At 34.7% G+C, this 23,542-nt stretch overlaps 1 protein-coding gene across 1 annotated transcript in view; it reads left to right on the plus strand.

The window, feature by feature from the left end:
• LOC150109990 (telomerase-binding protein EST1A-like) overlaps nucleotides 1-23,542 on the plus strand; it is a 478,068-nt gene that overhangs the window by 261,824 nt on the left and 192,702 nt on the right. Inside the window, exons 12-13 of the mRNA XM_090390470.1 lie at nucleotides 1,148-1,245; nucleotides 10,867-10,970. Coding sequence (XP_090246596.1) covers nucleotides 1,148-1,245; nucleotides 10,867-10,970 — 202 coding nt within the window. The remainder of the gene's footprint in view (nucleotides 1-1,147; nucleotides 1,246-10,866; nucleotides 10,971-23,542) is intronic.

Below are 23,542 nucleotides of genomic sequence, written 5' to 3' on the forward strand. Positions count from 1 at the left end.
ACTAAGTTACTTATATATATGAGGTTAATGACTTCACATCAGTGTTAAAAATAATATGATCATTATTTGTTCAGAAACAATGTACAGCATGCTTTGTAAGTCAGGTATCAGATTTTGTTAATGAAAAAGATAATTTCTCATGATTCTGTATGGCTTTGCATAATATTGGTACTAAGTCTTCCATTTAATCAGAATGGAAATCCCTCAGATTTTAGCAGAGGGAAATCTTCTCCCCATACCCCATTATACTCATTATTTATGACTAAATAGCTTGGCTCCAAGTAACTTTTATTCTTGAAATCTGATAGGAAGTTAATTCTTTATCCGTGGTATGACTGTTGGTTGCGTGTGTTCTATCTTGTTTGCCTGTTTTTGTGGTTTAAAAAAACCTGAGTTTCCAGGAAGAAAACCCTACTGCTACTATTTCATCAAAATTCTTTTGGTCTGAGCAGTATGTTTATTATATAGACAGCCAGAACAAAGATGTATTGATGGGTATGTTCTCAAACTCGCCTACCAGACATGATTGATACTGTAGTATCTATCAGTTATTATTATTATGATTATTATTATATGACACCTCCAGGGAGTCCAAAGATTCATTGAGGGAGGGCACCAACTCTACAACTCTGTTTCCATCACTCAATTCACCAACTACAATGAACCCCAACTACATGAACGCCATCTACCCCCAAACCACTACCACTAATATTTTCACAGACAATCACAAACATCCATGCCCTTGGCAGGATTTAAACCTGTAGCCTTTTGGTTGGAGAGCGGACACACTGACCACTCAGCCAACCACAGGGCTGGCCTGGTTGTTTAGTTATGTTATGTTTATTATTATTATTATTATTATGCGACACCTCCAGGGAGTCCAAGACTCGTCGAGGGAGAGTGTGCCAACCTCATCGAACGATTGGACCTGTCCAGCTATTAACCGCGCTCAAACTTGCTTAACTTTTTGAGTGAGCCATTAGTAGCAGAGGCTCTACCAATCGACCAACGTTTAGTTACACAACAAATCAAAAATAAATAATACATATACTTAAACTTTATATCTTTGGCTGATTAATGTAATAAATTTTTGGTATATTTTGGAAACCAAAAATAGACAACTTAGTAACTTTTTATTTATTTTTAGTTGCAGATCTGATATGTGGAGCTTGTTTGCTGATTTTTTGACTGTACTGAGAACTGTTGACAAGAGTCACCTACAGTTGGATCAATTAAAAAAAGAAGGTAAAACATTTCATAATTATATAACTTTTAAATTATTAATATCAGATCTTTTGTTAGCAGGAATTGTAGAGATTTGTGTTCTAGGAAGATTTGGATCAATACATTAGGTGAGGATTAGATTTGGATAGGTTATTTACCATTGTTTTGGATACTTAAATAGTTAAGTTATACATATTGACTTAAGCAGTATTTATTAAGTTTTGAGATGCACATAGAGCAGTTTAATTTTCTAGCAGTATGAGTACACACTTCACAGAAAACAATAATACCTCATGGCCTTGCATACCATTCAATAATTCTGCGCAATCCAACTTATTACTCGGTCTGCATCGTTTGTATAAACAAATATTTTCCTTGATAAGCAATTATGCAGTAAACTAACATTCATACAATCGTTTTGGGAAATTGATTTTTTGTTTGCATATTGGAAGGATTGTTAGTTTAAAGAAGTGCTGCAAGTATATACTGTGAAGATGCAGAACACCTAGGGCTAATGAATAGTCAAAGTATATAATCACTGAAATTCTTAGTTGGTTTCTTCCATTTTATTATTTTTTAAGTAATAAATATTTTGGACATAATAGCTCTCTCACAAGCAAACAAAAACAGAAAGCATTCTTGAAGTGGGGGTGGTAGAGAGAGAGAGAGAGAGAGAAGGGGGAGGGAGTTAATCACAAACTGTAAACAGGATTGTTTGTTTCATTTGTTGTATATACTTTTGCTTTCTATTTCTAATGTAAAGCCATTGTTTTCTTTTATTGTCCTATTTATTGTTTACTTCCTTTCAAATGAAGAGCTGCAGTGAAGCATAAAGAAATGAAGTAAACAGTAAATTCAATTGTACAAATATTATTCAAGAAAAAATGAAACAGTTCGAAAACAAGAACCAAACCTTGAAATCTCAGTAGCAAACTCTGAATTTAAAACAATAATAACAATAAAATATTAATTATGGTGGCTTCATGAAGTTAAAGAAACAGGCCTGGAAAAGAAGAAAGCATACTGGAATATAAGTTGGCAGATAACCTAATAAAATACAGAGAAAAAATAGAGATTGTCAAACCTCAGATTTACACTTTATGATAGATAGTTGAGAATGTATGGGAATATAAGAAGGATCAATACTTATGCTTTGTAGAAATGAAAAAGCATACACTGAGATACCTAGGGAAAAGCTTTTCATCATCATCGTCATCAAATTCCTGCCATGTACCCTCAAGGGATGTACAGGATATGATAGTACTACATGAAAAATTTACATCATTACTAACTTCCTATGTACAATTTTCCTCCAAATCAGTCTGTTACTTGTCAAGACTCCAACATTATCAGAGCTTATATTTCTATCATCTAAGGCACTTTGTATCGTATCAATCCACCTATATCTTGGTCTTCCTCTGGATCGTTTTGCTGCCAACCTGGCAGAGAACACTTGTTTTGCTAATCTTTCCTCACCCATTCTGTTTAAGTGACCATACCACCTGAGATTAGTTCTGCTAAAGCATTCCTGGATGCTGACAATGTCAAGTTCTTTCCTAATATCCTCATTTTTAATATATTGCCATTGATGCCATCTGTTCATGCCTCTAATCTTTCTCAGGACTCTCATATCTGTGGTTTCTAGTCTTTGGTCAAGTGTTTTTACTTCTTACCCAGCTCTCAGATTCATAAGTTAAAACTGGTTTGAACACTGTCTTGTATACAGCTAATTTAGTGTTCTGACTAATTTCTCTCTTATTCCATATGAATTTATTCAATTGACTGCCTACTATACAATACCAGCTTTGTTGATTCTGCTGTCTATTTTTATATTTAATTTACCATCTTCAGTAAAAATCGTTCCTAAGTAGTTGAAATGTTTTACTTGTTTCACAGGTTCCCCATTCACAATACAGTTGACATTTTCAACAGTTCTACCTATTTTCATTGTCTTTGTCTTTTTAATGCTGACCTTCATACCATATCTATTACAAGAGTTATTCAATTTAGTCAGGGAATCTTGCAAACTTGTAGCGGATTTATTTAGAAGTATAACATCGTCCACATAAAGCAAAGAGCTGACATTAACATCTCCAATTTTGATATCATGTTTAATACCACTTTCCTTCATAATGTGATCCATATAGATAATGAATAACAGAGGGGATAATGTACATCCTTGTCTGACACCAGATTTAAAATTAAACCATCTTCCTGTACTTCCTTCAGTTCTAACTGCTGACTTACAACTCAAATAAAGACTAAGTATTGCTTGATGTAATACTCCATTGACACCTTATAATTGTAGCATATTGAATAGCTTCTCTCTTGGAACCTTGTCATATGCCTTTTCCAGATCGACAAAACTTAAATACAGATCTTTGTTATATTCTCATGCTTTCTCAACTGTTTGTTGTAAAGTGAAGATCTGATCCTGACAGCCTCTATTTGGCCTGAATCTAGCTTGTTCTTCACCAAGCTTTTCTTCCACAATTCTTCTCAACCGTTTCTCAAGTATGGTTGCATAGATCTTGCCAGGAACACTCAGTAGGGAAATACCTCTGTAATTCTCACATTCAGTTTTATTTCCCTTTTTATATATGGGTACTATTAGAGCTCTACTCTGATCATCGGGAATTTGTCCCTCTGTCCTGGCTTTCTGAACTTTGCAGTGCAGCCACTGTAAGATTTTTATACCACCATACTTTATCATTTCTGGTAGAATATCATCTACTCCTGCTGCCTTTCCACATTTTAAGCCTTTGATGGCTTTTTCTACTTTAAGTATGGATATGTATTCCTGACTGTATACCTGTTGAATTTTTTTTACCACTATGCTCTCACTGCTTGTTTCTTTTAGCAATTTTTCGAAGTAATTACTCCATACTTCAAGGATATCTTTTTCTCCTGTTTTCATGTCACCTTTATCATCTCTAACTCCTTTTACAGCACTCTTTCCAAAATGCAGAATTTTCCAGGCAGTTGTGTAAGACACATCCCGTGATATAGCATGTGCACTGCAGAAACCAATTCTGTTATTCATGGCCTGCTCCACAACGACAATAGCAACTTCATTCACTTGTTGTGAACTGATTGGTTTGAAACTTCTGTCAGGTCTAACTCCAATGATCCCGTTTCTTCAAAATGACTAATCATTTGTTCCAGAGCACATGGAGATAGTGGGTCTCATCAGCATTTGTTCAGGCACTGAAATTCACAGTGTGGCAATAGCATTGCAATTGTTTAAGTAGTACAAATTCACAAGAGAAGGTTAGTGCCATCGCTGTGTTTGGTATTAACAACCAAAATGAAGGGAAAAATCCCGTGTCCATTATTTTTATGGCTATACAGCCTAGTTTCATTTAGAAGTGCCCCTTTTTTACTCAAATCATAGGGCATTACTAATGTGTTATAAAAACCAATATATGTAGAATAATATAGGACGAAAATTCAGACATAACTTTTGGATGTTGTTGACTGTCTCTGTATCCTGGCAATATGCATTCATCTGCTTTTAAACTGTTTAAAAAGAAGGGGTTTGGGAAAAGTGGGGATAAAGCAATGTGGAAAGGGGGGTTTATTTGAAAAAACCGTTTGGGGGCGGGTTAGAGAAGGATCTGAAAATATAAACTATTTTTTTGGGGAAGAAGAAGGATTGATAGAAAAAGGTCAGGGGTGGGATTAACAGGGTATGAGCAGTTTCAACAGTGCATTGTCTTCGGGACTCGTGGGGAGAAGTGGAGGCTATGTCATGTTGGCTTGGTGTTTCTGTCTTTGGTATGCTTGGTTGAAGTTGTGACCTAATTTTTATGTTATGGAGCTTCCAACTCTCGGATATTATGTAGGGCCAGTGGACGTTTATTAAGTTTTCATCACATTTATGGCTATCGTTTCTGATATTTTAAGCATTGTTTCCTTGTCTTGTATGTGTAATATTATGGCCTTGGCGAGTTGTGGTATGTTTCTGTTAAAGAGTTGTTTTCCCTGTACTTTTGTATTCTGTTTTTCTTTTTTTTTGTTGTGTTTTTTTACTGTTTAAATGTTCTGGAATAGGGATGTTACAGTCACGGAAGTGTTCTTGTAGTCTTTCCCACTTAAACAAATGTAAAATCTTGCACTCATTAAAATGGCCAAGTTTTTCGCACTTTAAATTAATGTTTCATTGCTGGTGTGCACAAGTGCAGGTGATGTGCAGGAAAGAAATACGCTTTGGGGGTGCAGGGCGACTGCACTGATAGCACAGATCACATGCATCAGAACTATAAATGCCAGGAATTCCCTTATTCATGTAATTCACTAATTTCATCTTGTTAGTCGGTGGTGTGCTGGTATTGGTATGTGGTGCTATTATTTGATCAACGTTAATATTTGCATTTGATTTCTGCAATATTCTCTGTGTATATTTTGTATTGAATATAAATACAATAAATATTATAATAATATAAGTCTGTATTACGAGTTTTTTTTCCAATGGGGATCGGTCGTGAAATATTTAATTTTTTTAAAGGGGCCTTTACATCCATAAGTTTGGGAAGCATTGCCCTGTACCTACCAGGTACCTTGTATTTGCAACTGTTTGGCTCTACCATTACAGCCACTCCAGACTTGCTGATCATGATTTGGACACTCACTATAATATACACTGGAAGAATGCCACTCTATTACACCGCAGCAAATACAAATATGAGAGGCTGTTCCTCAAATCTGCCTCAGCCCTGAGAAACTTTCCAAACCTCAACAAATTGAGTTGAATAAGACTGCCCGAAATTTGAGAAACACTCATCCTCAGAACTCAGCCCAACAGCCAAGACAACTGAGTTTAGGGTTTCACCATTTTCGATTGTAGGTCTAACTTTGGTTGCCTTGCTTTGGTCTTATTTTCCTAGTGTTAGTGCACATATCATTTTTTGCGATACCTGATGATGGCAATGTAGCATTGCCAAAATATAGAAAAGAATTAAAGTTAATATAATTGATATTTTAGTATATGTTATATCGTGAAAATAATAGTATGCCTAACCAACTTATAAGCTTGCTTACCAGAAAGTCAACAGGCTGCTATTTCTTATTTCAGAATTTTGCAGTTTAAAAGACATAATTTCATCTTTAAAAGAGCTACCATATGGGTGAAGAAAGTTTTAAAACTTTTTATTAAAGATACCAAGAAATTATATGCTTGGTTTAATCCCTTATCCAAGTGTAAGCAAACAAGCTTGCACCTGAACTATTTTCAGGACTGGGGAAACTCATATACAGAAGCTTATGACTTCACATCACTCGCCTTAGTATCCCATAATGCAAAGCACATATCCTTAGGTATGTATAATGCTGTGCATTATGTGTAAGCAAACAAGTTTCAAACTTGTTTGCTTACATTTGGATAAAGGATTAAACCAAGTACCATATATTCCGGCATATAAGTTGACTTTTCAGCATTGAAAAAGAGTACTAAATATTTTAGGTCGACTTATACACCGGGTCAAAAATTGATTGCTTTCCAAGAAAAAACTAGTACATATCATACTGTTAAATTTATTAGCAATATTCAAAAAGGGTAAATAAGTAAAAATATTTCAACTTATATCAAATTTATTTACAGAAATTATTTACATGTTATATAATTATTTATTTACAAAAGAAAATAGGTAACTACATAATTAAAATTTAATTTTCACTGTCTGAATGTATGAAAAGTTCATTGTACTCTGGTTCTAATTTCTTCTGGTATATTGTCATATAAATTGTATTCGTTTTCTCCATCAGATTTAGCATCAATTTCATCATCATTTTAAACAAAATCATCTTCCGAGCCATCTAATTTGTTAGATATAGCACATTTTTTAAAAGATTTTATTACTGTATCTGGTTTTATTTCATCCCATGCTTTCGGTACCCATTCACACATAGTTACTAAAGACGCATGTCGCATTTGTCCTCCTTTTGTGTAACTTTTCTCTCCTTCTTGCATCCACGCGTTCCACTGTTTTCGTAAACTGTCTTTAAATGGCTTGTTTATACAAACATCCAACGGTTGCACTAGTGAAGTTATCCCACTTGGAATCACTGCCATATTGGTATTATTCTCTCTTAATAAAGATTTTGTGCATCTGTTAAATGGGATTTGAACATGTCCCACACTAAAAGACTGTTTGGATTTTTGAATGTACCTTGTCATGTATTCCAAATATTTTTTATCCACAGCTTGACTCCTGCTTCGTCCATCCAATCATTCTTATGAACATGGACAAAAACGTTTCTTGGAATTTTGATCTTTGGCATTGTTTTTCTTTTAAAAATTATCATAGGTTTTAATTTAGTACCATCAGCCATACAAGCAAGTACAACTGTGAAAAGGCTTTTTTTCATGTTCAGTTGTTTTTAAAGAAATAGTTTTACTTCCTTTCAATTCTACTGTTCTATTCCCGATCATCTCAAATATAACTGGAGTTTCATCCATATTTCCGATTTGAGACAATAAATAATTTTTTTGCTTTCTTTTAGCAATTATAAATCTTTGAAAACTTAACTTATCATCCAAATCCTTTGGCAGCTTCTGTGCGATTTTCGCTTTTAGTCGAAGCACTATATTTTTCCTTTCCATAAACCGGTTACAGCAACCCACAGTAGCTTTGAAGTTTTCACTGTCCTTTTTATTTGCTTTGTCCCACTTCAAAGCAAATAAACGAATATTATTTCTCGTTATAATGAGTCCATTGTGGCGATTTTTTCAAACCCAATCCGCAACATTATTTTCCAGAATAGGCTACTTACAAATTCCTTTCCGTAATGCGCACTTATTTTTTGACATTTTCATTGTTAAAGTTTCATTTTTTCTCTAATCGTGAACTAGTTTTTCATTTACTCCAAACTGATATGCAGCAACGCAGTATTTTCTTTTGCAAATTTAATCACTTTGCACTTAAAACTCGGGTCATATTTCATTCTTTTAAAAGGAGCCATTGCACTTTAGAGTTCACTATTGGTCAACTGGTCAATACGGAAAAGAAATTTTTCGAGTCGACGTATACAACGAGTATACTATAAAATCTCAAATAAACTCAAAAAATTCCAATATTGACTTGTACGCCAGAATATACAGTATATAATTTCTTGGTATCTTTAATTTATAGTATAACCAAGTGGAAAAGTTTCCAACAACTGTCTTTAATCCAGAGTATTTTGATAATAAGGTGTGACATATTTTGGCAACTTGTATATGAAAATATGACTTCTGCATTACTTCAACCTTTTTTATTTGTAAAAAGTTTAATTTATTATTTATTTGTTAAATCCTGTTCTGGATTGCACCATTGTAAATAAGTTTTAAACTACCAACTCCTCTCTACTATGCCCAGAGGGTCCCCCCCCCCCCCGAAACTTGGGCTTTTCATCCCTCAAAACAATGGGAAGCCACCTTGTTTCATAATCATTCCTTAGTAAAGGTAGCATATTGCTATCCTACCAACTAACCATTAGGTTGAGGAAATAAACAACTGTTTACAAAGGTTTACAGTCTCTGTGTGTAGAGCTGTGGTCATTTTCCAGTGTCTGGTCTGGAAAATGACCAGATGGAAATGAAACGATTGATGCTTTGTCTTCCATTGTTGATTTTGATAGTTTTTAAGTGCATATTGAACTTTCTTTGTAGTACTAATGAGCACTTGGTGTTCTCGGGCTGGCATTCTGTGATATTGGTGTTTTAATCTCATCCAGAAGTTGGCCAACTGCCACTGGCACATCTGCAGTGGCAGTTGTTAATGTAAATTGCAAGCTGCTTTTTTGAGTGCATTTAGTCAATTCCCCCCCTCCCCTTGAGTCGATGACTGGAACTTGGCCAACAGATTCATGTAGAGCTCTTTGGTTTTTGTCCATTTGACAGTTCATACCAGATCTGGGATATTTTCTTGTTGTGGTTTCTTGTTTCAGAGCTGAGATCATCCATCACACTAATCCCTAAATTAAATAGGCCAAGAAATTATATTCTTTTTAATCCTTTATCCAAGCGTAAGCAAACAAAGTTTGCACTTGAAGTTTCTTCACAACTAGACTTATATATAGAAACCAATGGCTATTGATGCATGATATTTTGTCGTATTGCTATGTTAAGGACATCAGGAAGTCCTGCTGCATTTCAGTCAAGTCTGCTTCCAGTAACTATATGGAGAGTTACATACAGAGTATATTTTCAGAGTACCTGCATTAGCAGTTTGGACCTCCACTCCTATGATTTCTATGTTAGTAGTGGCAGGATTTGCAATTTCATTGCATTGAGCTCGATTACTGATTATGAAGACAGATTGAGAATTTCTAGACTGCAGACACTAGCAAACAGGAGAAAGAGGAGCGATATGATTGAGACTTACAAACTTCTGAAAGGGTCATACAGGATTTCAATTGATGGAATTTTTCGATTTTTGGAGGATGGGGAAAGGACAAGAGGGCATCCTTGGAAGCTGTGAATGAAGGCTGCAAAGAAGGGTGTGAGGGCTAAATTTTTCTCTCAGAGGGTGGTGCGTGATTGGAATGGATTGCCATTGGATGTTGTGAGTGCAAGCAGTGTGAATTAATTCAAGAATAAGTATGATAGCTGGTGTGTATGTAGTATGTGGTCTCCCTCGATGAGTCTCTGACTCCCTGGAGGTATCTCTTAATAATAATAATAAAACTAAAAATTATTTACTGACAATTTTACTTCATGATGTGATATTGTTTTTGGAATATGAACAACATATTAAGTATATAACATATAGTTTATTAAAGATCATTTTTTTTTCTGTAAGTATGTGAAAAATAAGTAAATTATATAGGATAATTTTTATATAGCAAATATAAAGATTTATATAAGAAATATCTTAATGCATGTAGAGAAAAATGTAAATTTTGTTAAATAACTAAACTTATTTGCATGCTATGTAAATATAAAAAAATGACTAAATATTACAAATTGCTGAATGTATGTATTCAGATATTACCCATCACTGCTAATTTGGTGCTGGTATGCCATACCATCTCTCTCACAAAAAAAAAAAAGAAAAAAAAAAGTTTATAAGTGTAATTAGACCAGGTAGGTACCTTAATAGAGAATTTGCAGGAATAACTGCATATTTATTTTTAAATTTAATTTAATTAGTATTGCCTAACAGTATTGATGATTCTACGTGAATTCCGAGACCATTCAATGTACTTTTTATCTTTATTATTAATAAGTTAAACAAATAAAACAAATGCAAATATGTGGATATCAGCATCCAATTTTCGCAATCTTGTTTTATGAATATGTGACTCACCTTAAAATTTTTGAATAGATGTTATCAGAGTGATTCATTTTATTCTTATTTATGTTTTTATGAATACAGATGAAAATGTATATCAAATTGTGCAGTCAGAAATTTTGAGTTTTCCTCAGCTTGAAATGACCACAGAGAGTGCCAGCCATTAAGAACTTGAAACAGAGTATGTCAGTAGACAGAACTAACCTTACAGAAATATGTATATGTGTGTATGCATGCATGCCGGGAGAGGGAAGCAGGAAATAGAGAGAATTATTCCCTGTTAGATTAAATGGTTTCTGTACTTATTTTTATAGTTTTGTTATTATTATTATTATTAACATAAAAATATTGGATATTTTCTGAATTGTAGGTTATGTGGCTATCATCCTCCCAGAAGACACCTCATTAGCTGGATTTTTACCACTTCTTGGAGCTCTTCAAGATCCTGTGTATGCCAAAACACCTTTTGATAAGGTATATTTTTTCCCCCTCTGCATTCAATGATTCATAAATTATGGGTCAAATATGGTTGAAAGGAAAGGAGCATGTAAACATTTTTGAAGAGTAGTTGAACTGATTACTTTCATTTTTTTAAAATAGTATTTTGCATTTAGGGGATACCATAATTCTTGAAAACTAGAAGAAATGTCATGGGTTTAATTCTACTCATTGACTAGAACTCTTCAACTTAAAGAAAACTTTTTTTTAGTTGGTTTTTGAATTTAGCCCTCCTCTAGTAGGTGAATGGTTTTTTATAATTCTTGAATCTTTTAACCTTGCATCTCAGAAAAATTGACCATAGCACTCACACTGTTTCAGACAACAATATGGGTGTTAGGATTTAACATCACAAAATTATATCAGTTGTCTGCTATACTCTCTCCCATTGTCTTTGAAATCATCATATAGCTGTGAGCTCGGTTGGTGGAGATTGGCTATCCAACAGATTTCCTGAAGGTAGTTTAGGGCTAAAAGAGATCTACATGCTTTGTTTGGAGAATAAAAATGTATTGGATTTATTTATTTATTTTTATTTAGAATATTGCTTTAAAAAAGTGTATGCTTCTTTTAGGCAGTATTTTGCATCACTCATAAAAATTAATTTTAAAAAAGATCTAATGAAATTATAAGAATAAAAATTAAAAAGAAAATATAATAAATATATTTCTGCGGATATTGACTTGCATTGCTTTGAACAAATTCATTATACAAAATATTGCCGTATTCACATATTAGTTCTAATTGCCTGTTGTTGGCATTCATGAACTGACTTTTACTGTGATAGGGGTTAATATTTTCTGCTTGGCATGTGTTATTTGTATGTTTATTACATATTTTAAATAAAAGCCTGAAACAACTCAGTCACATGACTATTGAGGCATGGTTTAAATGTGATCATAGCTGTAACACTTAATTTATCCACAATTTTCAGGTTTTCAAGTTCTGTCTGTTTTTACTGCTTTGATATTTTGTTCAAAATAATATAACTAAAATATGGGTAACTCATTTTTTGTATAATGAAATTTCAAGTCTTTCTGATTGTTCTGGTAGATTACTTAAAAGAAGTTCTTCAAAGAAAAAAAAAATTTTTTTTTTCTCTTGAGCTTCATGAACTTCTAGTAAAGACCACCCACCCATACCACATCTTAAAACCTGGCTGATTTAGATATATCCTGGGACAACCTTGATGATTCCATTTGGCATTTACTTCATCCTGGATGCATTACAGAAGATTTAAATGGCTACATTATTCTGAAGTGGTGCAAATTATAAGGTTAATAGCTGGTTATTGAATGCATGTGCGACAACAGCAAGCACTCCATTTGAAACAGGAAGTAACAACTTCTTGTGTGCCTACACTCAAACGTTCACTCCCATCAATCTACCAATTTGTTTTTCCATCTCTATTTTTACTGCTTAAGTGGGAAGTAGAAAATAAGAAAATATCTATGGGGCAATCATTTTCCTGAAATATCCACTCTCTTGGGCAACATTATACTCTGCCATCTATGTACTCCACCACCATGTACTCTGAAAAATAGATCAATCAAACTGCTGTCATATATTCTCATGATATAGTTGTAATCTAGAAACCAGAATTTCTGTATTCCAATCTTTCTTACCTGCTGATATTGCTGTTTAACTTCTATCTTTCATGGTTCCTGGAAAGCAACAGCCTGTTATTTTTCCAAGATACAATCTGTCATCTGAAAATATTGTTCTACATTAGATATTTCACTCAGTTAAACTGGAAAGACTCCTTTTTTCAGAAAGCATTTGTTTTCCTTAAAAATCACTCAATATTTGTTTTCTTTTATGTGGAAAAGGCATGTGACATAGGTTAATGATTTGCATTGCTTTGGTCCTAGAAGGATTCTTCCTCTTTCATACATTTTCTATTTCATTGAACCTTCCAGAATCTGAGTAGATCTACTCTCTCCCAGTCTTTATCTAGAGAAGGACTTCCACAGGGTTAAGTATTATGATATATACTTTCAAATATTAACTTGATAAGAGAACAGTTTCTTTTTTTTTTTTTTTGGCTGTAAGCAGTATTTTCTAACGGATAACTATTATGTTTTTAGTCATGCAGTAGACAGGTAATAGAATTTTAGCAAGCCATTGACTATCTTTTCCATATGGATACTTGCAAATTGGTTTAAATTCTCACCATGAAAGAATCTTTTTCTGTACATTTTTGCTGGAAATATAATTTCCTCCTGTACTAGAACTAAGACTAGAACTAGCAGTAATCTCATTTACAGCAAAGCCTGTAGGATGCATTCAATAAAAATTTAAATTTTCTTACAAGATGACAAAATTTCATGCCGGCTGGGGCGTCGCCCGGTTAAACAAGGCCCCCGTTGTTTTCGCCAGGGAACCAGGGCGAACAGCGAAAAGTCAGCTACTGGAACAAATCTGAAAACAAACCCCAACTCAACATCACCAGAGTTAAAGATCGGTACTATCAATGTAAGAAGCCTGAATGGCAAAGAAATGGAGCTAGCTGAGGAATTAGATAAGTACCAGATCGACATAATAGGGGTGACTGAAACAAAAAAGACCAAAACTGGTGAGATCTTTCTGAGCAATAAATACAAAATGTTATATTCAGGCAATGACAATCAAGGAAAAGAAGGAGTAGCCATAGTATTCAACACAAAATACGAGGCTAATCTTCTTGAATGGCAGTCAGTCTCAAGTAGAGTAATGTGGGCAAATATGAGAATGGGGAACTGGACAATGAGACTTATTTGTGCCTATGGTCCCACAGAAGGTTCTACTAAGGTAGAAGTGGAGGAATTTTTTGAGGCTTTAGAAAAAGCAACTGACACAATGAAAAAGGAAAAGTTGGTCCTTGTTGGGGATCTAAATAGTAGAGTAGGAAATGATTGTGAGACATACAAAAATATTTTGGGAAAATTTGGAGAAAAGAGCAAAGCTAATAATAATGGCAAATATCTGTTGGATTTCTGCTCAGGACATGGACTGGTTATTACTAACACCATGTTCCAACATAAAAATGTGCACAAATTCACATGGAGAGAAGAGGCTAGGAATAAGAAAAGTCTCATTGACTATGTTATTGTTGATAGTGATGTTTTCTCCCTGGTGCAGGACACCAGAGTGTACAGAGGATTTGAAATTGGAAGTGATCACTATTTAGTCTTGAGCAGGATAAAATTGAATTTCATATTGAAAAGAATAACATGTAAGAAAGTTTTAAAGCGAATAAAAGTTGAGCAGCTCTCAGATGTGAACTGTAGACTAAAATACAGAAAGATTATTGAAAAGAAAATGAAAGAGTTTGAGAACAGGAATCAAACCTTGGAGATTCAGTGGCAAACTCTGAAGGAAACATTGATTGATTCTGCCAGAGAGGCATGTGGTGAGGTTGTGTGCAAGGATAAAAAAATCAGAACTCCCTGGTGGACACAGGAAGTTAAAGAGGCAGTGAAGGAAAAGAAGAAAGCATATCAAAAGTTCCTGGCAAATAAGTCAGCTTTTACTCTTACAGAATACAGAGACAAATGTAAGAAAGCTAAACAGTGTGTAAAACTAGCTAAACAAAAGTCATGGGAGGACTTGGGCAAGAATATAGAAAATAAATATCAAGAAGGTGGCAAAATATTCTGGAGGTTGTTGAAGAAGCTTAGGAATGGAGGAAAGAGTGCTGTAAAAGGAATTAGAGATGATAAAGGTGAAATGAAAACAGGAGAAAAAGATATCCTTGAAGTATGGAGTAATTACTTTGAAAAACTGCTAAATGAAACAAGCAGTGATGACAGCACAGTGATAAAAAACACTGACCAGGCATGCAGTCAGGAATACATATCCATACTTGAAGTCGAAAAAGCCATCAAAGGCTTGAAATGTGGAAAGGCAGCAGGAGTAGATGATATTCGACCAGAAATGCTGAAGTATGATGGTATAAGAGTCTTACAGTGGCTGCACTGCATAGTTCAGAAAGCCTGGACAGAGGGACGAATTCCCGATGATTGGAGTAGAGCTCTCATAGTACCCATATATAAAAAGGGAAATAAAACTGAATGTGAGAATTACAGAGGTATTTCCCTACTGAGTGTTCCTGGCAAGATCTATGCAAGTATACTTGAGAAACGGTTGAGAAGAATTGTGGAAGAAAAGCTTGGTGAAGAACAAGCTGGATTCAGGCCAAATAGAGGCTGTCAGGATCAGATCTTCACTTTACGACAAATAGTCGAGAAAGCATGGGAATATAACAAAGATCTGTATTTAAGTTTTGTCGATTTGGAAAAGGCATATGACAAGGTGCCAAGAGAGAAGCTATTCAATATGTTGCAGTTATATGGTGTCAATGGGGCATTATATCAAGCAATACTTAGTCTTTATTTGAGTTGTGAGTCAGCAGTTAGAATTGAAGGAAGTACAGGAAGATGGTTTAATGTTAAATCTGGTGTGAGACAAGGATGTACATTATCCCCTCTGTTATTCATTATCTATATGGATCACATTATGAAGGAATGTGGTATTAAACCTGACATCAAAATTGGAGATGTTAATGTCAGCTCTTTGCTTTATGCGGATGATGTTATACTTCTAAATAAATCCGCTACAAGTCTGCAAGATTCTCTGACTAAATTGAATAGCTGTTGTAATAGATATGGTATGAAGGTCAGCAATAAAAAGACAAAGACAATGAAAATAGGCAGAATCATTGAAAATGTCAACTGTGTTGTGAATGGAGAACCTGTGGAACAAGTAAAACATTTCAGCTACTTAGGCACAATTTTTACTGAAGATGGTAAACTAAATATAGAAATAGACAACAGAATCAGCAAAGCTGGTATGGTGGGAAGTCAATTGAATAAATTCATATGGAATAAGAGAGAAATTAGTCAGAACACTAAATTAGCTGTATACAAGACAGTGTTCAAACCAGTTTTAACTTATGGATCTGAGAGCTGGGTCAGAAGTAAAACACTTGACCAAAGACTAGAGACCGCAGATATGAGAGTCCTGAGAAAGATTAGAGGCGTGAACAGATGGCATCAATGGCAATATCATATTAAAAATGAGGATATTAGGAAAGAACTTGACATTGTCAGCATCCAGGAATGCGTTAGCAGAGCTAATCTCAGATGGTATGGTCACTTAAATAGAATGGGAGAGGAAAGATTAGCAAAACAAGTGTTCTCTGCCAGGTTGGCAGGAAAACAACCCAGAGGAAGACCAAGATATAGGTGGATTGATACGGTACGAAGTGCCTTAGACGATAGAAATATAAGATCTGATAATGTTGGAGTCTTGACAAGTAACAGAGTGATTTGGAGGAAAATTGTAGATAGGAAGTTAGTAATGATGTAATTTTTTCATGTAGTACTGTCATATCCTGTACACCTCTTGAGGGTACATGGCAGGAATTTGATGATGATGATGATGAATTTTCTTTCCTTGTATGCCAGTTGATAGTTAAGTGCTAGAGAGCATTGAACATCCTACAAGTTCTGTCTACCACCTCTGACAGTGTGGACTGATGTTCTTTGCTATCTTTATAGTAAGCACTTCTCAAATCAAGACCCAGTTATGGATCTCAAGTCCATGTATCTGCTAGAGACAGTATGCTCTGACAGATGATAATATCTGCTATTAGGCAACTGGAAGAACTTCAGCTGGTGCACTTTGAGCATGGAGCATAAGAGCATATACTATAAGTCTTGGGAGGAATGCACTGCTGATAATGCATGCTACAAATTATCAAAACAGCTAGCAAACTCTCTTATCCCCCCCCCCCCACTGGTCATACCACATTCTATATATATATATATAAACTATCCATTTTAAAACCTTGTTTGAAAATCTAACTTTAAATAATTTAGGAGCTTCTGTAACTCAGTTGGTATAGACAAAGCCCTTTGGTCAGAAAGATCTGGTTCGATTCCCATCCACGATGTGAGGAACCTTTATCTAGTCTCTTTCGACTAAAGGTGAGTTAGCCAGTCTCATAAGGAGGCAGAGGGTTTTTTCACTCAGAAACCTGAGTTTTTCATCCCTCAGAAAACTGGCCCCATGAACACAGATTACAGTCATAAATACTTGCCCTTAGGGAATGCAGCAGAGAAGTGACGAGGCAGCTGCATTAATTCGTTGTAAACCCTTCGTTGGGGTTGGGGGACTCAATCTATTCTAAGGGACAGATGAGAAGGGAAGGAAGATATATTGGTAAGCTTTGGCATTACTTCACTGTTTTATTAATATTCCATTGAATGACACCTTAACACTCTTACAAGACATTTTCCTTCTGATATCTTAGATCTCTTCTCCTCTGCCATTAATTCTGGTTATTTTTTTTAGAGGAACAAAATTTACAAACAGATAGAGGGAATTGCTATTGGTCCTCATCCCCACTTGCCAATTTTTTACATGGAAAATTTTGAAAAACAAGCATAGACTCACCCCCCCCCACCACCACCACCACAAACTTTCTATCTGGCTAAGACATGTAGATGTGTTCTCTATTTTGTCTCAAGACCCAAACACCTTAGTAACATGCCTTCTGAATAGTAACCTCTTCTTCACTGTATATAGAAAACTCACTCACACAGCAGATACATTCACAAACTTTCCCACCACCACCACCACCCTTCTCAACAATATGGCATCATTAAAACTCTTAACCTATAGAACTTGCAATCTTCGTTTCAATGGAACCTCTCTTTAAACAGAACTCAACCATATACACAACACCTTCCTATGCAATGGATATGGTGCATACAGAATTTAAAAAAAAAAAAAAAAAAGCAATCTTTTCCCAATTCCTAGGCCATCTCTTCAGAAGGATTTCAGAAATGCCATCACCATTCCCTGCATCCAGGATACATCAGAAAAATAGCCAGGTCTTTAAAAAAGAACCACCCCTACACAACTTTTAACCAGAAGCTTGCTACCCTTATCCATTCTGCCGAAGATCAGCTCCCTCTTTTCTCAGTGCCTGGAGTAGATAAAGTACTCTGTTCTTTATCTACTCCAGACATACTTCAGACACACAGGTAGATCAGTCACCATCCATTTAGATGAACACAAAACTTGCATCTGCAATCACGACCGTGGTTGATCTAGTCCAGTGATTCTCAACCACTGTGCCACGGCACTTTGGTGTGCCGCGAGATTTTTTAAGTATGCTGCACTGCAAATACCCATACATAAGCGGCATCAGACAAGTGGTTCAATCAATTCTACCTTCCTAGTGGGGACTGGCTGAACCAATGCGCATGGCTATTATAGTTCTGACTCCTGGCTAACAAAGCTACATATTAGTTTAGTCTATTAGTCGCCCGCTTGATGTGTGCATATGGTTAGTTACAACTTATATATTCGTTTTCGTACGTGCAATACCACAATATTGTGTAGTCAAACTTAATTAAAACGGATTCAAAGGCAATATACAATATGTCGTTTTTAATAATTTTTTGACAAAATTATTTTTATTTTCAATGAACCCCCTAAAATGGATAAATGGATATAAAAAAGAAAGCTTAACGACGATAATGATGATGCTAGCGATCATGCTAACTAGCCCAGTACAAGTAAAGATGTTTCCTCTGCCAAAAAATGTAATGTTCATCGTAAGTATAATGATGACTTCTTAAAATTTGGATGTACATCTACAATGGAAAATGATAAAACTGTTTCCGAGTGTGTGGTATGTGGTTGTAAATTATCAAACAGTGCTATGGTTCCGAGCAAGCTCCAATGTCACCTGCTCACTAATCATCCTTCGCTAGCATCAAAAGACAAAGCCTACTTTCAAAATTCATTATCTGCAAGATCCAAACAATTAAAGATTTTTAAAAAGCAAATTAGTGTGTCTGAAAAAGCTGAGATAGCTTCTTATGAAGTGACTGAATTAATTGCTCTCAAATTAAAATCTCATAATTTAGCTGAAGAAATTATATTACCTGCTTGTTGTAAAATTGTAAAAAGAATGATCGGTGAATCAACAGAAATTGATGTTTGTAAAATACCACTTTCAAATGACACAATTCATTGCAGAATTATAGACTTGTCCAGAAATATTGAAGAAAATACTGCTAAAACTCTTGCAAATTCAAATTTTGCTTTACAAATCGACGAAACAACTGATATTACGGGAAAAGCACACTTAATTGCATTTGTTCAATTCATTCACGAAAATGATATAATTAATCAATTTTTATGTTGTTGTGAATTATCTGATTTCACAACAGGAAAACATATTTTCGATGAAATTAATTCTTATTTACAAGAAATTAAAATTTTGTGGAATTTGTGCATTGGCATTTGTACAAATGGTGCTCCGGCTATGACAGGATCTATAAAAAGGATTTGTAGCACATGTAAGAGAACATAATGTAGATATATTAGTTACCCATTGTTTTTTGCATCGGAAAACACTCATTACAAAACAATTACCATCAGAATTGAAAGTAGTGCTGGAACGATGTATTAAAATGATTAATTATATAAAATCAAGACCATTAAAAAGTCTCCTGTTTAGTCAATTATGCCAGGCTATGGAGTCTAAATACGAATCATTGTTACTACACACGGAAGTCAGTTTGTTATCCAGAGGGAAAGTTTTGTCTCGCATGCTTGAATTAAAAAACGAGATAAAGATATTTTTTGAACAAGATAATAATGATTTTGTTGGGTTGTTGGATGACAAAATATGGTGTGCTAAGCTGGCTTACTTATCTGATATTTTTGTTATTTTTAATAACATAAATATGAGTTTGCAAGGACTGAAAGAAAATATTTTAAACTCAACCGATAAATTGTTGGGATTTCAAAAGAAAAATTACTTTATGGAAGAATAAAGCACAAGAAGGTAGTTTAGAAAAGTTTGAGTCAGTTCCAAAAGATTGTTATAAAATAATTCATAAAATAGTTATTGATCATTTGACAATACTAGAGCAAAAAATTGTTCATTACTTTCCAAATTTAGAAATAAAAAAATTTGATTGGATTCGGAATCCATTTGTGATAAACGACACCTTTGAAAGAAGAAGAAGAAGAACTGATTTCTGTATGTAATAACCAAGATTTAATTTCAAAACATTCAGAAGAATCAATTAATTCGTTCTGGATTAATCTTAGATGCGATTATCCAACAATATCACAAAAAGCTTTAAGCGTGTTATTACAATTTTCCACATCTTATTTGTGCGAATTTGGATTTTCAGCTTTGACCGATATAAAAACGAATAAAAGATCCAGACTTTTAAATCTGGATCACGAAATGAGAGTAGCATTATCATTTAAGCGCCCAAATATAAATGAAGTTATCAAAAAAAAAAACATGCTCAAATTTTGCATTAAATGTAATTTATCATTAAATAAACATTTTGTTTACTTTGTAACGCAGTGTCATTTTATATTTTATTGCAAATTATTATTGTATGCTATTTTTACAAAATATATTATAGGTACATGAATTAATTAACCAAGTAAAATTCTTTTAAATTTATCTTATTGTTAGTGTGCCGCCACATTTTAAAATTATTAAAAGTGTACCATGACGAAAAAAGGTTGAGAATCACCGATCTAGTCTTTCAGACCATGTATTGGATACCACTCACAGAATCTTCTGGAAGAAAACCACCTGCTCCATCACAATAAATTTAAAATAGACTGTTTTTGGAATCTGTAGTGACACTCAGAAATCAACCGAATTTAAACAAATAGGGGTGCAAATAAACTTCTTAAAATTTGGGAAACATTAATTTTCAGAGGTACCAGTTTACAACCTAGGCCACCTACAAATGTCCGTTAAAGGAGCACCACCTAGATAGGACTTTAGTCATAACCATGTGTTTCATTGAGTATTGTGTTGTTTTTGTGTGTGTTACAAGTGTTAGTTCTACTCACTGAAGGTGTCTCATTGACCCAGACAAAAAATATTGGAAACATTGAAATTAGTTTTTAATCCTTTCTTAGTGCTGTTAATACTCCATTAAACCTCTATCAAGATGTCTTCCCACCCTCAAATCAATTCTTGTAGAGGAGTGATATCAGAATAGGATCTCCTTGATGTTCCTGATGAGGAGATATGATCAGAGCCTAAAGATCAAGAAGTGACAGGTATGAGATGCATCTAATATATAGGGATGTTCACCTGGTTCCAACCAGGAATATCATCCACACTTTTGATACACCTAAACCTCAAACATCTGTAAGAGCAGGGTATCTCAACTTCCCTATTAGGCTATACATCCCTAATCCACTTAGATGCTTTAAATGTCAGAAATGTGAGCATGCCAAACTGCTTGTCATGGCTCTACAACTACTTGAATCTAATGTGGTAGCAAAGAACATGACAGTAAATCTTGCCCTGCTAAGAAAGCTAAATGTGTCAACTGTTAGGGAGAACATCCAGCCTACTCCTATACATGTCACTGGTGGAAGGAATGAAAAAGAAATGCAAAAGGTTAAAACAGAACAAAATATGTCATATCAGGATGCAAAAGTGAAGTTAGCTACCCCCATACCTGCTATGAAATGCTCTTATGCTGAGAAAGTGGCAGGCAAGAAAATATTAGCAGCAACTCAAACTCATATGTCTATTCTACCATTGGATGATTTCACGATATCTGAACTTAATGATCCCATCTACTTCTCTGCAGAGCACATCAGTCAATCAACTTATGGTTTCCCTCCTGAAACAATTCCAAAAATGGTCCTATTTGATGAGAATCCACTTGTTAAAAAGAGGATTCTCCCTTATAAAATGGATACTATGGTCTCCACTGTAAGTAAATTACATTTACCAAATGATCCTGATACATTAGATGATGTATTGAATACAATAGACACTTTTCATCCATACTTCCCAATATCAGCTGATAAAGGTAAGCCCTCAACTTCTCAGAAATGTGACAAGTATACAAAACCAAAACATTAGGAAATTATTTACAGTGGAACTGTCATGGGTTTCAAAAGGTATTGATGATATCATTATTCTGCTACCAGACTTGACCATTCTGTTTCAGTCTTCAGGAAACATATTTAAAACCCACTGAGGACTTTGTCTTAAGGAGTTTCACTGTTGTTCATAAGGACAGAACTGGAGATGGTGCCACACATGGTGTAGCAATCCTAATGGACAATCATACTCCCTTCCAACAGGTCAATCTGAATACTGCTCTGGAAGCAGTAGGATTTCTTATTACAGTAAGTTCCATTTATTTACCAATGGATGCTTAGTTAATTGATCTTGATAACCTTATCTTGCAACTGCCTGAGCCCATACTTCTTATGGGTGACTTTATTGGGACCCAACACTCTGGAGTAGTGCTAGCACGAATGATCTAAGCCATATTATTAAACAAATGCTTGACAATAATGATCTCTCCCTTTTTGAATAATAGACAATACTTTCTTGCTAATCACTTGACTAACCACTTGTATCTGTTCTGCAATAGAGCTTACAATCTGCTCTCCTGCAAATTTTCCACTGCCCACGTGATATGTCAAAAAGAACATATGAGGAAGCAATTATTTTCTGGTTATTTGCGCTTTGTCTTCCCAGGAACCATGTTCTCCTAAATGAATGCCTATGTGGAAAATAGATGAGGCTAAGTGGAATACTTTTTCCTCTTGTGCAAAACTTAATGCTGAAGCAATCACTATCAGTGAAAAATATAACAGATTATATTGTCCAGGCAGCAACACCCTCAATTCCAAAAATATCATCTTGATTTCCACTCTATCCAAAGGCTTTTTTGGAACCCAGAGTGTAGTCAGAAAAGATCAAGACAGATTGTGGAGTATATTTCATAGATACCACATCACTTCAAACTAAATAGCTTTTAAATGTGCTCAGGCCAAAGAACATTATGTGAGATGTCAGAGTAAAACACTATCTGGGATCCAATTAATCAAAATAATCAAACAACTGGTGCAAAAATTGTATGGGTTAAAATCTAGAAAATGAAAGGGTAGATACAGAACACGTTTTTGTCTGCCTTGGGCATAATAACAGATGTGCTGGTTTTAATTCCATAGCTGTTGCAGGCACTTGAAAATTTTGACAATCTTAGCAACAGCTTCATATCATCTTGAAATTTTAATATTGAAAGAGTAATAATAGAAACAACAGATAAATTTTTCTACCAATGGATTTGAGTACACAATCAGCTATTTGTTGTTAAGGAGGAACTAAAAAAAAAGAGCTCTTTTTTTGTCTCACCCAAGTGCAGTAGGTCCTGATGACATTCATTATGAGACAATAAAACATCTTCCATCATCTTCAATGGATCTCCATCTGTTAATATACAACAGAGAAAGAGTTTCTGGATTCTTGGCATAAGTCAGTTGTCATTGCCATCCCAAAACCAGGAAAGGATCCAACATAAGCAAAGAAATTATTCACCTATTGTTGTTGTGACCATCTGTCTTTGTAAGATGTAAGAGAAAATGGTAAATTCCAGGCTTATCTGGTATAGAAAACAACAATCTTCTCCTGACAGTTACATGCTCTTGTGAACTTTGCTCAACTTTGGGCCATTTAGAGGCACGTATAAGAGATG

Source organism: Typopeltis vanoorti, chromosome 1 (genome assembly GCF_054136105.1).
Source record: "Typopeltis vanoorti isolate ZY-2024b chromosome 1, IOZ_Tvanoo_1.0, whole genome shotgun sequence".
Classification (NCBI taxonomy): Eukaryota; Metazoa; Arthropoda; class Arachnida; order Uropygi; family Thelyphonidae; genus Typopeltis; species Typopeltis vanoorti.